At 48.2% G+C, this 16,492-nt stretch overlaps 1 protein-coding gene across 2 annotated transcripts in view; it reads right to left on the bottom strand.

The window, feature by feature from the left end:
* Positions 1-2,522: 2,522 nt before the first annotated feature.
* The window catches only part of LOC140896048 (carbohydrate sulfotransferase 6-like), a 29,452-nt gene continuing 15,482 nt past the window's right edge, over positions 2,523-16,492 (bottom strand). For both annotated transcript variants that reach the window (XM_073307046.1, XM_073307047.1), the window contains exon 2: positions 2,523-3,690. In XM_073307046.1, the coding sequence (XP_073163147.1) occupies positions 2,523-3,677 (1,155 nt within the window). In that variant the 5' untranslated portion in view covers positions 3,678-3,690. The remainder of the gene's footprint in view (positions 3,691-16,492) is intronic.

Here is a 16,492-nt window from a genome sequence, read left to right as displayed (position 1 = left end):
AACTCCTAGGGAAAGTGACGGGGGCCATGGGCAGAGGGTTCAGTGGAGGGAGATGGTGTCAGACAAGAGGGACTTGAAGGCCAGACTGGGAGTAGGGACCATGACCCAAATGGGAGGGCTGATACTGGGGAGAAGCATCCTGCCACCTGGAGCCTGAGAGCGTGCATCCCAGGCCCCCACCCGCACCCCAGGGCAGGTGTCTGACCTATGGTGTCACCACAGCGCAGCCAGGACTTGGGATGTGTAGGAATAGGCTGTGACTAGCCCCCGAGAGTGTAGTTTATGGTATCCCTATGCCCATTGTGTTAGTTTCTGGATCATTTCACCATCTCCATTTTTCCCTGATTGGTTTACAGTTGCAGGTTAATAAATTGTACGTGGTTTAAACTCAATGCAATGATCACTGGATCAGGGAAGTGGCCAGGGAGGAGAGAGTACCCCACAGTAGGAAGACCCTAGGCCCGGTCCTGAGAAACCCATAATGAGACTGGGGGTTAAGCCCCCAGTGATCCTGGCCCCAGCCTTATCGGGGTTACGAGGTCTCTGTCAGATGGCAGCAAGGAAGAGGAGTTCTTGAGCTCAAGCAGGCATCCAGTAAATATTGTTGAGGTGCAGACTCAGACCCTGTTACCTCCAATTCCACCTGGGGCAGTAGAGAAGCCAGGCAAATTCATCACAACAGCAGGACCATTCCCTGATTACATGTAGTTTGACAATGATATGAAAACTAACTGAGCGTACCGAGGATACTTGGGTTACCTGAGTTTTAAACCTGTTCCTGAACTCTTAATATTTGCAAGGATTCCGAGCTGTTTAAGGCCAGAAGGGAGCATTGTGGCCATCCAGCCTACCCTCCTGCATAATACAGGACAGAGAATTTCATCAAGTGATTCCTGCAACAAGGCCATAATTTATGATTGAGCTAGAGCATCTCTTCTAAAAAGACAATAAGCTTGATTTAAAAACTTCAAGTTCTGGATAATCCACTAGATCCCTAGGTAAAAATGTATAAACTCTTGGATTTACATAGCACCTTTCATCCCAGAGTGCTTCACAAGATAACATATAATAACTACAAAATACTTCTACTTCACCATAAAGAGAGAGGATTTAAATCCACAAACATTATGAAATTCAGTTGTAAAGGTTGCTGCCCAATTTCCCATTTTTTGGATTCTGGAGAACAGCTTATTCTGTTAAATGCAACTTTAATGCAGTGTAGACCTGGAAATTGCCCCAGCCTGTAATGCAACTTTAACACAGTGTAGACCTGGAAATCGCCCCGGCACATAAATAAGCTAAAAGGGGAAGTTGCCTGTTCTACACTATCCTTCTACTCTCCACTGCCATGAGCACTGGCAGCCCTTCTCTTCTCCCTCTGCCTCTGCCTGGAAGTTTTCCCACAGCTCCATCCAGCCTCTGCTGCATTAAATAAATCCAGCACAAGCTATACCTGTTCTACAACATCTGTAACTATGGACAAGCAGCAGGAAACGTAACTATTCCATTCCAGTTTTTCACCATGCTTAGCGCTGTGTAATCTGAGCACCTTTAGAATATTCTCATGTGTTTAAATTCTCAGCCTTAACATTGTGTTAATACACTTTTTTGTATTTAATTTCTTTGGCTATAACTGATCATACAGGGCTGGGGTCTCAGTCTTAGACATTGTCTTTGAGATCTCTTGGGGAAGAAATTATTATTTCTGAAGATCAGAAGATTATTATTTTACTAGGACAAGTGGGTTTACATATTCCCAGAAATGGATCCAACTATTCAAACCCAGAGAGAACTGATTTCCCTTTTACTGGTTCAGCCATGGCTGTTCTTGTCCCCTGTTCCACACTGGTGTTATACAGTAAACAAACACAATACTTTCCAACACTGTTAACCAGTGGTGGATGCTCAGGCACAGAAGTGGAGAAAAAGAAAGCTGGACTAGAAAGCTCAGTACTCTCAGAAAAGAAGCTACCCAGAAACTCAATTCTAACCAAATCCATTTCTCCTGTGGCATCATTTACACCTTCATGGAATTTGTCAGACACATAGGTCCCTACCTGTACACTCACTGTGCCTTCTGGTCTCCAGGAATACACCTGCTAATTGTAGTTTTCTTGGTGTTTAATTAAATTGGCCTTCTGGGAGGTTTCTGACTCTTTTGGGTCCTGTTTGTTGGATGTTCTGTTCCCTCTCAGCTGCGTTTTCTCCTTTTACTGTCCCTCCTAAATTGTGGACTTTTTCAGAAAAAACAAGGCTTGCTTTGCTGCGGGGCCTTGAAGGGTGCTTCCAACCTAATGTCATTTATTTATTGCTTTAATGTATTTTTAGTGTGGAGATTGCACAGCAGAGTTACGCAGGGAAGAAAGTTAGCCGTGATCTCACTGCCTCCAACTGTGCTCTGTTTCAGGTGCTATTATCACACTGGACACATGCGCGCGCACACGCACACACACTTTCACTTGTGCACACTGTTCTGAATTCTGCAGCCTTCAGCTGACAAACAGGAGGCAAATTTTCTGCATTCAGCTCCCTGTGTCACCGGGCGGAGGGCCCTGAGTAAATAACAGGTTCAGTGCCGTATCTTTCTGTTCTTCCTTGGACATCAGTAGTCGATAACCCAACAGGTCCATGGCATCCTTGCACACATTTTGCAACTTTTCTATTTTCTGGAAAGGCAGGTTCTTCCTCCAGGCCTGGGACACATTCACTGCATCTCTGGAGCTGATGTCAAAGGCCTGCATCCCTAGGCCTTTCCCATGAGTAATGTTGTACACCCACACCTGAAGTTTGGGTGTGAAGTGGAGCTCTGCAAACTTGTACAACTGTTCAGCCTTCGCCAGGGGATCGTTGACAATATCTTCGTAGCGCACCAGCATGTAGCGGCCTTTGAGGAAGCTGGGAAGGGCCTGGCTGCCTTCAGTATAAATACGGATGTGACTTTTACAGATTTCTTGCATCACATTGTATGGCCCACTCTCCCCTTGGTTCTTCTGGGGCCCCACCACCATGTTACTGTCGCGCATCAGAGCAGCCACTGTTTTCTCACGAGAGTGGAACACAGCCCTGGGGTCACGAACCAAGTGAATGATTTTGAGATTCAGGGAGGGGTCAGTGAGAAGGGGATAGAGAACCATCAGATCAAAGAACCGGACCTCCTTGAGGACTGTGTGGCTATAGGTCTTGCAAGCCTCCTCCACCTTGCTGAATGGATACCTGCTGCAGAGGGTCTTGCAGGCGGTTTTGGAAATGATGTGGTTGCGCTGGAAGAGGTCACATGCAGGGGGGGAACACAGAGCCCGGCTGGTCTCCCACTGAAATAAATCAGATTTATTCCTCCGCGTAGACATGTAGGCATCAAACACAGACATGTCGCACAGAAAGACAGACCTGATGAGGTCACGTGCTGCCATCTGTAAGGTTTTGGCCCTGTTCTGGTACATGGCTGTCCACACGTGCCAGGCAGGCTCCATCAGGTAGAAGACATCAGGGTGCTGGCTGAAGAGCTGGCCAGTGAAGGAAGATCCTGACCTCCAGGAGGAGAGAATGAGAATGTGCACCTGAGCTGGTTTCTGTTCCTGCGGGGGATAGCTGCTGCGAAGCTGAGCGAGGAAGCACATGAAAACAATGGACTGAACTGCCAGGACCACTATCACTATTGTCTTGTTTGACTTCAGCATGGTGGCTGAGAGCCTAAAGAGGGGCGAGAGAGAGAGAGAGAGAGAGAGAGAGAGAGAGTGAGTGCATTCAGATCGTTGGGTTAACAAACACTGTGGGAAGCCAGACCACCCAGGACTGGGCCTCAGAGAAAACCGCAGCACCCCTGTTCTGGGGAAACAGAGCGCTGCCTTGCCAGCAATGACATTCTGGTAATAAATTTGAATGGTCTCTGGTGAAAGCAGATAAAAGGGACTGTGGGTCTGTTTGTGAGCCTACACACTAGGAGAGAGTGGGATTGAACGCTATATATGCCCACCTAGGTCTGCTGTTTCTGTGCTGTAAGTCACTACAGCGTCCTTGCTCCTAACCCTCCTCAGGCGAAAGAAAAATCACATTTTTTTTCTCTTTTCCTTATCAAGAAGGGATTTATATAGCCCCGGAGGAGCCAAAGTATTTCCCTTGATGGGGACTTGTCCATTTTTTCAGCCTTGCCCTGGATTGAATTTCACAGCTGGTGGGAGAGAGAGAAGCCTGGAAAGAAAGGAAGCCTTTGGTGAGACTCAGACAGCTGCATGGTGCAAAGCAGCTGCATCACAGTGGAACTGGGAGGGTCCTGGCTACATCCTGGCTAGTGCCCCCTGGTATGTTTAAAAATCAGAGTTCTGTTTTTAATTATACTGACTTGATGGTTGTTATTATTGCAGTATGGCCTAGAGACCCCAGTTGGTCTGTGTGATCTAATGAAGGAAGGTATTGTAGACACAGAGAACAAGACAACAATCCCTGCTTTGAAGAGATTACAATCCAAGTGGAAGCTGAGAGATAGCAGGTGGATGCAACAAACAGGTGAGAGAGCCCAGCTAACTATAACTGCAAATAAATAACTACTTCTCACAGTCCTCTGGGAGACACAGATCTAGCATTATTCTAAGTTTACAAATAGAGAAACTGAGGCATGGGGCTGACATATGACCTTCTCAGAGCCTCCCTTATGCACTGGTATCTGCACCATGACTTTCTGACCCCCATCCTGTGCTCAAGCCCCTGGCACATGCTTCCACGTACAGCCTCACAGGCATGTCTGTAAAGTAGAATCATAGAATATCAGGGTTGGAAGGGACCCCAGAAGGTCATCTAGTCCAACCCCCAAATGTCCCATTTTTAAACAGCTTGTCCCTGAAATTTGGAGCCTTAAAAGAGACCATCAGTTTCCTGTGCTCCCGACCTGCAGGGAGGCAGTGCAGGGATGCCATTTGCTCCAGGCCAAACTGTTGGCGGCAGCAGCCCTCCCAAACAGAGGCTGACACCAGCCACCTGACTGACTGCCAAAGCCTAGCGGGAGATGCCAAAGCTGCCCCTGGGCTAGGAGGAGCAGGGTTTGCCTGGCCTGTTCCCAGCGCAGGAGGCAAGGGATGAGGCGGGGACTAGCTCCCCAGTGGCAAGTGGTCAGGCTGCTGTGAATGGTTTATTGTGCCTCAGAGTCACGGGCAGGATCTGAGGCTCAGCAACAGAAAATCATCTCCGGCTCTTGCCAGCTGCTTCCTTCATTTTAATGAGAAAGCACGCTGTAAAGTATCAAACGCTCTTTATGTATAAACAAGGACAGCTTGGGGATGGGGTCACCACCACTGCTGTCGCTTCCGCATAAAACTGAGCGACAGGGTCAGCTCCTGCCCATCTCCCTGCCTTGAGTGACAAGCATCACCCCTTCTGCTGCTCACTAGCCATGAGGTCAGTCCCTCAATTAACCCCCCTATCCTGAGTGACGGGGGTCAGCCCACAGCTAGTCCCCCTACCCTGAGCAACAGTGGTACCCCTTCCTGCACCCCGAGCGACAGGCCCATTCTCACTGGTAATCTGGCACCTTTGCCAGATGGCACGCACTACCCTACCTGCTGAGCTTCCAGAGGAGCTGGTACGATCCCACCACAGGTTTCCTCTCCCCATCTGATTTGGGGGAAGGCAGGAACTCTTCATAATCAGCTCCTACCTTGAAGTGGCTGTCCTCAGGAACAGGCTGCCCCAGCTGCTAGGCAGGGCTCTCCCAGGTGGAGCAGGGTCAGCCAAATGAACGTGCTCACTTGAGAAGGACCTGGCACACCCAAAGCTGCACCCTAAAATGAGGCCTTGTTTACATGAGAAAGGGGAACCCTAAGGGGTGACTTAAAACCAGTTTAGTTAAATCAGTGTACAGGGCTGTGTGGACACTTGTAGTTAAGCATAAAGCAGGCTCATTTCATTTAGCAAAACTCAAGAAGGAATCAACTTTAGTTAAACGGAACTATGAGCATCCACACAGCCTTATACACCCATTTAACTAAGTTGGTTCAAAAATCACAGCAGAGGTTAAACCGGTGCAGCTTTGTTGTGCCGACAAGTCCTGAGAGTGACGCGGTTCCTTTCTGTTAGTGCGACAGTCAATATAACAGCCTGCACAGGTCCCTCTTTCAGAGCCTTAGATGGCAGCATATAAGATGTGATGAACAAGCTAGCACGTCTTAGGAGAGTGGTTTTCAAACTATGGGTTGCGACCCAGTACTGGGTTGCAAAATGGAAGGCACTGGGTCACGGCACCTCTGGTCAGCACTGCCGACGGGGCCGTTAGAAGTCCCATCGGCGGTGCTGCCTGGCTAAAGCAGGCTAGTCCCTACCTGTTCTGACACTGTGCTGTGCCCTGGAAGCGGCCAGCAGCAGGTCTGGCTCCTAGGCGGGGGGCCAGGGGGCTCCGCGCGCTGCTTTCCCCCCAAGCACTGGCTCCGCACCTCCATTGGCCAGTTCCCGGCCAACAGGAGCTGGGGGAGGCAGTACCTGTGAGTGAGAGCTGTGTGGAGCCAGACCTGCTGCTGGCCGCTTCCGGGGCGCAGTGTAGTCTGCGGTGTCAGGACAGGCAGGAAGCCTGCCTCTGCACCCTCGCTGTGCTGCTGACTGGGAGCTGCCCACGGTAAGCCTGCACAGAGAAGAGCTCTATGTTGAAGCAGAAGTTGTTCCAGTAAAAGGTATTACCTCGCACAGCTTGTCTCTCTACTACCCCTCTGAGCCACCTGCAGCCCAGTACCCACTAAGTCCACATTGCAACATCGGTGCCAGAACTGACTGGGAGGGGACAATGCGCCCTTCTGAGCCACCCACGTGCTCCCTGAAGCACAATACCCTCTACTGCCACAGTGGGGCATTGGTGTCATGATGGCTTAGAGTGGAGAGCACCCCTTACTGAGTCACCCACATGCTCCATGCAGCACCTTAGATTTTCCTAGAGGTCTCCCATCAGACACTGATCTGACAATTCTGCTTAGGTTCAGAGATTCCAAGGCCAGAAGGGAGCACTGTGATCATCCAGTCTGACTTGCTATGTAACATTGGCCAGAGTCATGCCCCAGGATAATTCTTGCAGATCTCTTAGAAGAATACCCAGTCTTGATTTAAAAATGCTCAGTGATTGAGAAACCACCACGCCCCTCGGAAGTTGTTCCAATGGTTAATTACCCTCACTCTTGGACAAAGAACTGGTATGGCTATGGGCTCTGCTGACAGGTGTTTGCACCATTCAGCTCTCCAGCTAAGTTAGACTGACCATGTGCTTGGGCACTGCCCTAGAGCTGTCCCCTGCTTCCGAGCACTGACTCTAGCACTAACTTGCTAGCTGGTTGAAGTGACCAGAGTTTGGAGGGCCCCAGTGACACTGGTGAAAGTGTGCACTCCTGCATCTATGCAGGATTTGATTTTGCAGGAAACACAGTGAGGGGAGAATAATTTGTCCAAAGCTGGAAGGTATTGCCCATGCATCCTTGGCTTAAACACTGATTGACAGGCAAGTACATGAGCCCAGAGCCCCACCTGCCACTTCTCCGCAGGTGTAAATAATTCACAATACAGAGCTCTTTGTATCTTGCGCATTTTTTCCTTATTATATATTATGCAACTGTGTTTAGCACTGATCTCGGGGTATGGGGCTGCAAAGAGACTGCATTTTCTCCTTTTGAGCTCCTTCTGGAACAGGACTCACACCCATGATGTGACGAGCACAGTTCCTTCTGCAGGAGCCAAGCTGGCACCGGGCCCCAATTACATTTCAATAAAAGTGTGTTGTTCTTGCCAAGTAACTGCTTTTCAGTTTCCAAGCCCAACTAAATAATAATCTGCCGATTGTCGGCATCATGTCCATCAGAAGCGCAGTGTTCCTCCACAGCAGTCAGAGGGGAAGGGCCCTGATTTAAGAGTCCGAGGGTTGTTCTTAACTTCCCATCACATTGTGGCTGGGCATTGAAGACAACCACAGCACTTCTGTGCTCCTTACCTGCCTGGAGAGGCCTGCCACTTCCCACTCTTCTGAAGGACTTAGAATGCGTCTAAATTGCAAATTAAGATGTGATTGGCACCTGGGTAGGCCTACCCCTGCTATCTTTAATCTAGCTAGCATGGGTAACAATGGTAGTGAAGACATGACAGCACAGGCTTAAGTGTGGCTAGCAACCCAAGTACATACCCAGGGTACCCAGCAGGCTTGTGCTGGGGCAGCTAGCCCATGCTTAAGTCCTTGCAACTACACCTTCACTGCTATTGTTACCCATGCTAGCTAGAGGAACGCAAGCGTGGGTACGACTAGCCATGCTACTGTTACACCTTAATTTGTGGTGTAGATGTACCCTGTGTGTGCTGGAGGCAAAGGGGGACTGAGAACAGAATCCAGGCTGCCTGCCTGCTGTGCCATTTGGACTCAGCTTTTGGACTAAAAAACCACAGCCAATATTTCTGCATTCAGCATCGTGGCAGTTCCAGCCACAGCTCACAGGGACCAGGCAGCCCTAGCTCCTGCCCCCCGCCGCCCCGCTTTCAGAAGTGAAGGCATGCTCCAGATTGACTCATTCAAACCCCTTAGTCAGGCTGGGGAAAGGGCCTGGCCCTCACCCTTCTGGTACCTCCGTTTCACCTGTCTTGATGCCCAATATTATGTAAATTGTTTTGGTTTATTTACCTCTTACTGGATCACAGGCCTCCATCCCCCACAGCCCAGGCCTCTTTCCTGCTCTGGGCTCTTCTTACACTGTAATTAGAAGGGCTGAGTATTACAATTGGGTCTTTAACATTTTTAGTGCTGTACAAACATTGTCTAATTGTTTGGGGTTCACAGTCTCAGCTGAGCCTCACATGCACTGAGCATCATGCTAGCTTCAAAGCCTCACACATGCTGGATAATTCCAGTGATGACAGCGTCTCATGTGCCATTATTAGTGATAATTTGTGGTATGGTAGTGCCCGGGGCCATCTGGTGCTGCACAAACACATAGCAAGAGACTGCCCCTGCCCCTTACAGACACGGACTAAGCAGACAAGGCAGACACGGGGCAGGACAAAGGGATTCAGCACATGCAGAGCCAGTGTTTACATACAGCATGTTAGTGCCACCTTTTGGGAAGGGGGCTGGATTTTTAACTCTTTGGGTGGGTTTTTTGGGTGGTGAACAGCTATAATGGACCTGTTGTAACACTTGGGGCCTAGCAGGCTTTCCCCAATTGTGAGCTCAGGAATTGAAAAGTAGGTGAAAAGTTTATAAAATGTACCTCCAACAATAAATGTTGATGGGAAAGGTGCCAAAGGGCTGGCGTGCAGGTCAGCCCCTCACACAGCCTTAGCACGGATGCCTCACACACCAGGCCTGAGGTCAGAGCATAGGGTTGCCAGCTTTGGTTGGATGAATTCCTGGAGGTTTCATCACATGACATTATCTTTAATTAAAGATTAATCTTTAATTCCTGAAGACTCCAGGACAATCCTGGAGGGTTGGCAGCCCTATCAGAGCAGCTGAGCACAGGCTGCTCCCACTGTTTTCTGCTGGCAGGGTGGGCTCTCAGCACCTAGCAGTCAGAACATAAGAATGGCCAGACCCCTGGAGGAAAATTCCTTCCTGACCCCAAATATGGTGATCAGTTAGACCCTGAGCATGTAGGCAAGACCCACACCGCAGATAAATGGGAAAATAGTTGGCAGTCTTGGCCGTGTTCCGGTACGGTAGTCCGTTGTCCATATCACCAATCCATTAACTGGTGCCTTGCATGGCCTGTCTGTTTTCCCATGGGCTGGGAACTGAGCAGTAGTGAATGAGGTGCCGGGGAGGAGAGTCCTAGATTTAGTCTTTCTGAAGGAGACACTAAGACAAGATGCCATGCTTCCAGGAGAAAAATCTCCTTGACTTAGAATTGCTGTCTACCTTTATTAAAAGGTTCAACAAGGACAAGTGCAGAGTCCTGCACTTAAGATGGAAGAATCCCATGCGCCGCTACAGACTAGGGACCGAATGGTTAGGCAGCAGTTCTGCAGAGAAGGACCTAGGGGTGACAGTGAACGAGAAGCTGGATATGAGTCAACAGTGTGCCATTGTTGCCAAGAAGGCCAATGGCTTTTTAGGGTGTATATGTAGAGACGTTGCCAGCAGATAGAGAGACGTGATCGTTCCCCTCTATTCGACATTGGTGAGGCCTCATCTGGAGTACTGTGTCCAGTTTTGGGCCCCACATTACAAGAAGGATGTGGAAAAATTGCAAAGAGTCCAGCGGAGGGCAACGAAAATGATTAGGGGACTGGAACACATGACTTATGAGGAGAGGCTGAGGGAACTGGGATTGTTTAGTCTGCGGAAGAGAAGAATGAGGAGGGATTTGATAGCGGCTTTCAACTACCTGAAAGGGGGTTCCAAAGAGGATGGATCTAGACTGTTCACAGTGATAGCAGATGACAGAACGAGGAGTAATGGTCTCAAGATACAGTGGGAGAGGTTTAGGTTGGATATTAGGAAAAACTTTTTCACTAGGAGGGTGGTGAAACACTGGAATGCGTTACCTAGGGAGGTGGTGGAATCTCCTTCCTTAGAAGTTTTTAAGGTCAGGCTTGACAAAGTCCTGGCTGGGATGTTTTAGTTGGGGATTGGCCCTGCTTTGAGCAGGGGGTTGGACTAGATGACCTCCTGAGGTCCCCTCCAACCCTGATATTCTATGATTCTATGAATTTCATCTTGTTGAATTCAGACTAATTCTTTAATTTGTCAAGGTTGTTTTGAATTCTAATCCTGTCCTCCATAGATCTTGCAACCCCTCCCAGCTTGGTGCCATCTTCAAATGTTATAAGCATATTCTTCACTCCATTATGTAAGTCATTAATGAAAATATTGAATGGTCCCAAACCCAGGAGTGGTCCCTGTGGGACCCCACGAGAGACATCCTTCTAGTTTGACTGCAAACCATTGAGAACTACTCTTTGCGTACCGTCTTTCAACCAGTGGCACAGTCTTTTAACAAGTGGTCCACTCACCTTAGAGTAATTTCATCTAGACCACATTTCCCTAGTGCAGTGTTTCCCAAACTTGGGACGCCACTTGTTCAGGGAAAGCTCCTGGCGGGACCGGCCAGTTTGTTTAACTATCGCGTCTGCAGGTTCGGCTGATCGCAGCTCCCACTGGCCGTGGTTTACCGCTGCAGGCCAATGGGGGCTGCGGGAAGTGGCGCAGGTGAAGGGACGTATCAGCTGCCACTTCCCACAGCCCCAAGACCGGGTCAAAGCCCCTCTCCAGCCACTCCCCATCATTGAGGTTCCATTTTAGTGAGTAGCTGTGAATATTCTGGGTCCTTTTCCGAAAATTTGAGGACTTCAATAGCACAGATACAGGTGTGAGGTCTTTTTTAGGAGTGGTGGGTGAAGTTCTGTGGCCTGCATTGTGCAGGAGGTCAGACTAGATGATCATAATGGTCCCTTCTGACCTAAATATCTATGAGTCTATGAATCTATGAATCTATGAAAAAGACACCCAGAGGAAAGCAGTACATACTGACTTTCATGGATTTTGCCACCCGATGGCCGGAAGCAGTAGCTCTAAGCAACACCAGGGCTAAAAGTGTGTGCGAGGCACTAGCAGACATTTTTGCCAGGGTAGGTTGGCCCTCCGACATCCTCACAGATGCAGGAACTAATTTCCTGGCAGGAACTATGGAAAGCCTTTGGGAAGCTCATAGGGTAAATCACTTGGTTACCACTCCTTACCACCATCAAACAAATGGCGTGGTGGAGAAGTTTAATGGAACTTTGGGGGCCATGATATATAAATGAGCACTCCAATGATTGGGACCTAGAGTTGCAGCAGTTTCTCTTTGCCTACAGAGCTGTACTACATCCCAGTTTAGGGTTTTCCCCATTTGAACTTGTATATGGCCGCAAGGTTAAGGGGCCATTACAGTTGCTGGAGCAGCAATGGGAGGGGTTTACACCTTCTCCAGGAACTAACATTCTGGATTTTGTAACTAACCTACAAAACAGCCTCCAAACCTCTCTAGCCCTTGCTAAAGAAAACCTACAGGATGCTCAAAAAGAGCAAAAAGCCTGGTATGATAAACATGCCAGAGAGCATTCCTTCAAAGTAGGGGACCAGGTCATGGTCTTAAAGGTGCTCCAGGCCCATAAAATGGAAGCGTCGTGGGAAGGGCCATTCATGGTCCAAGAGTGCCTGGGAGCTGTTAATTATCTCATAGCATTCCCCACTTCAAACCGAAAGCCTAAGATGTACCATATTAATTCTCTAAAGCCCTTTTATTCCAGAGAATTAAAGGTTTGTCAGTTAACAGCCCAGGGAGGAGATGACGCTGAGTGGCCTGAAGGTGTCTACTACGAAAGGAAAAGTGATGGTGGCATGGAAGAGGTGAACCTCTCCATGACCCTTGGGCATATGCAGCGACAGCAGATCAAGGAGCTGTGCACTAGCTACCTGCCAACGTTCTCAGCCACCCCAGGACTGACTGAAAGGGCATACCACTCCATTGACACAGGTAATGCTCACCCAATTAAAGTCCAACCTTACCGGGTGTCTCCTCAAGCTAAAACTGCTATAGAATGGGAGATCCGGGATATGCTACAGATGGGCTTAATCTGCCCCTCCCGCAGTGCATGGGCATCTCCAGTGGTTCTAGTTCCCAAACCAAAAGGGGAGATACGTTTTTGCATGGACTACCGTAAGCTAAATGCTGTAACTCGCCCAGACAACTATCCAATGCCATGCACAGATGAATTTTTGGAGAAGCTGGGATGGGCCCAGTTCATCTCTACTTTGAACTTAACCAAGGGGTACTGGCAGGTACCACTAGATAAATCCGCCAAGGAAAGGTCAGCCTTCATCACACATGCTGGGTTGTATGAATTTAATGTGCTCCCTTTTGCGCTGCGGAATGCACCCGCCACCTTCCAAAGACTTGTAGATGGTCTCCTAGAGTTATTGGGAGAATATGCAGTCACCTACCTTGACAATGTGGCCATATTTCAGATTCCTGGGCAGAACACCTGGAACATCTACAAAAAGTCTTCGACAGGTTTCAGAGTAACAGCCGTGTTAGTCTGTATTCGCAAAAAGAAAAGGAGTACTTGTGGCACCTTAGAGACTAACCAATTTATTTGAGCATAAGCTTTCGTGAGCTACAGCTCACTTCATCGGATGCATACCGTGGAAAATACAGAAGATGTTTTTATACACGCAGACCATGAAAAAATGGGTGTTTATCACTACAAAAGGTTTTCTCTCCCCCCGAAACCCCACTCTCCTGTTGGTAATAGCTTATCTAAAGTGATCACTCTCCTTACAATGTGTATGATAATCAAGGTGGGGCATTTCCAGCACAAATCCAGGTTTCCTCCCCCCCCACCACACCCCACTCTCCTGTTGGTAATAGCTTATCTAAAGTGATCACGCTCCTTACAATGTGTATGATAATCAAGGTGGCCCATTTCCAGCACAAATCCAGGGTTTAACAAGAACATCTGAGGAACAGTGGGGGGGGGAGGAATAAACAAGGGGAAATACATTACTTTTTATAATGAATCAACCATTCCCAGTCTCTATTCAAGCCTAAGTTAATTGTATCCAATTTGCAAATTAATTCCAATTCAGCAATCTCTCTTTGGAGTCTGTTTCTGAAGTTTTTCTGTTGTAATATCGCAACTTTCATGTCTGTAATCGCGTGACCAGAGAGATTGAAGTGTTCTCCAACTGGTTTATGAACGTTATAATTCTTGACATCTGATTTGTGTCCAATTATTCTTTTACATAGAGACTGTCCAGTTTGACCAATATACATGGCAAAGGGGCATTGCTGGCACATGATGGCATATATCACATTGGCAGATGTGCAGGTGAACGAGCCTCTGATAGTGTGGCTGATGTTATTAGGCCCTGTGATGGTGTCCCCTGAATAGATATGTGGACACAGTTGGCAACGGGCTTTGTTGCAAGGATAAGTTCCTGGGTTAGTGGTTCCGTTGTGTGGTATGTGGTTTCTGGGGAGTATTCACTTCAGGTTGGGGGTCTGTCTGTAGGCAAGGACTGGCCTGTCTCCCAAGATTTGTGATGGTGTTGGGTCGTCCTTCAGGATAGGTTGTAGATCCTTGGTAATGCGTTGGAGGGGTTTTAGTTGAGGGCTGAAGGTGACAGCTAGTGGCGTTCTGTTATTTTCTTTGTTAGGCCTGTCCTGTAGTAGGTGACTTCTGGGAACTCTTCTGGCTCTATCAATCTGTTTCTTCACTTCCGCAGGTGGGTATTGTAGTTGTAAGAATGCTTGATAGAGATCTTGTAGGTGTTTGTCTCTGTCTGAGGGGTTGGAGCAAATGTGGTTGTATCGCAGAGCTTGGCTGTAGACAATGGATCGTGTGGTGTGGTCAGGGTGAAAGCTGGAGGCATGTAGGTAGGAATAGCGGTCAGTAGGTTTCCGATATAGGGTGGTGTTTATGTGACCATTGTTTATTAGCACTGTAGTGTCTGGGAAGTGGATCTCTTGTGTGGACTGGACCAGGCTGAGGTTGATGGTGGGATGGAAATTGTTGAAATCATGGTGGAATTCCTCAAGGGCTTCTTTTCCATGGGTCCAGATGATAAAGATGTCATTAATATAGCACAAGTAGAGTAGGGGCGTTAGGGGACGAGAGCTGAGGAAGCATTGTTCTAAGTCAGCCATAAAAATGTTGGCATACTGTGGGGCCATGTGGGTACCCATAGCAGTGCCACTGATTTGAAGGTATACATTGTCCCCAAATGTAAAATAGTTATGGGTAAGGATAAAGTCACAAAGTTCAGCCACCAGGTAGTGGTGAACTATAGGGGATAGTGTTCTTGACGGCTTGTAGTCCATCTTTGTGTGGAATGTTGGTGTAGAGGGCTTCTATATCCATAGTGGCCAGGATGGTGTTATCAGGAAGATCACCGATGGATTGTAGTTTCCTCAGGAAGTCAGTGGTGTCTCGAAGGTAGCTGGGAGTGCTGGTAGCTTAGGGCCTGAGGAGTGAATCTACATAGCCAGACAATCCTGCTGTCAGGGTGCCAATGCCTGAGATGATGGGGTGCCCAAGATTTCCAGGTTTATGGATCTTTGGTAGTAGATAGAATATCCCAGGTCGGGGTCCCAGGGGTGTGTCTGTGCAGATTTGATCTTGTGCTTTTTCAGGGAGTTTCTTGAGCAAATGCTGTAGTTTCTTTTGGTAACTCTCAGTGGGATCAGAGGGTAACGGCTTGTAGAAAGTGGTGTTGGAGAGCTGCCGAGCAGCCTCTTGTTCATACTCCAACCTATTCATGATGACGACAGCACCTCCTTTGTCAGCCTTTTTGATTATGATGTCAGAGTTGTTTCTGAGGCTGTGGATGGCATTGAGTTCTGCACGGCTGAGGTTGTGGGGCAAGTGATGCTGCTTGTCCACAATTTCAGCCCGTGCACGTCAGCAGAAGCACTCTATGTAGAAGTCCAGTCTGCTGTCTCGACCTTCAGGAGGAGTCCACCTAGAATCCTTCTTTTTGTAGTGTTGGTAGGGAGGTCTCTGTGGATTAGTATGTTGTTCAGAGGTGTGTTGGAAATATTCCTTGAGTCGGAGACGTCGAAAATAGGATTCTAGGTCACCACAGAACTGTATCATGTTCGTGGGGGTGGAGGGGCAGAAGGAGAGGCCCCGAGATAGGACAGCTGCTTCTGCTGGGCTAAGAGTATAGTTGGATAGGTTAACAATATTGCTGGGTGGGTTGAGGGAACCATTGCTGTGGCCCCTTGTGGCATGTAGTAGTTTAGAAAGTTTAGTGTCCTTTTTCTTTTGTAGAGAAGCAAAGTGTGTGTTGTAAATGGCTTGTCTAGTTTTAGTAAATTCCAGCCACGAGGAAGTTTGTGTGGAAGGTTGTTTTTTTATGAGAGTATCCCGTTTTGAGAGCTCATTCTTAATCTTTTCCTGTTTGCTGTAGAGGATGTTGATCAGGTGGTTCTGCAGTTTCTTTGAGTGTGTGTGGCACAAGCTGTCAGCATAGTCTGTGTGGTATGTAGATTGTAATGGATTTTAGGAGGCAGGACTAACTGTTAAGGCTAAGAAGTGTCAAATAGGCCTCAACAGAGTGACTTACCTTGGACACCAGGTGGGTCAAGGAATATCAACCCCCTACAGGCCAAAGTGGATGCTATCCAAAAGTGGCGTGTCCCAAAGTCAAAGAAATAGGTCCAATCATTCTTAGTCTTGGCCGGATATTACAGGCGATTTGTACCGCAATACAGCCAAATCACCCCCCACTGACAGACCTAACCAAAAAGAAACAGCCAAATGCAGTTCAGTGGACTGAAGAGTGTCAGAAGGCCTTTAACCACCTTAAAGCGACACTCATGTCTGACCCTGTGCTAAGGGTCCCAGACTTTGACAAATCGTTCCTAGTAACCACAGATGTATCCGAGCGTGGTGTGGGAGCAGTCTTTATGCCAGAAGGACCGAATCAAGAGTTCCATCCTGTCGTGTTTTTCAGCAAGAAGCTGTCTGAGAGGGAAAGCCACGGGTCAATCAGTGAAAA

The sequence above is a fragment of the Lepidochelys kempii genome, chromosome 12 (genome assembly GCF_965140265.1).
Source record: "Lepidochelys kempii isolate rLepKem1 chromosome 12, rLepKem1.hap2, whole genome shotgun sequence".
Classification (NCBI taxonomy): Eukaryota; Metazoa; Chordata; order Testudines; family Cheloniidae; genus Lepidochelys; species Lepidochelys kempii.
The sequence above is the reverse complement of the archived record's forward strand: the minus strand, read 5'-3'. Positions and strand labels throughout refer to the sequence as shown.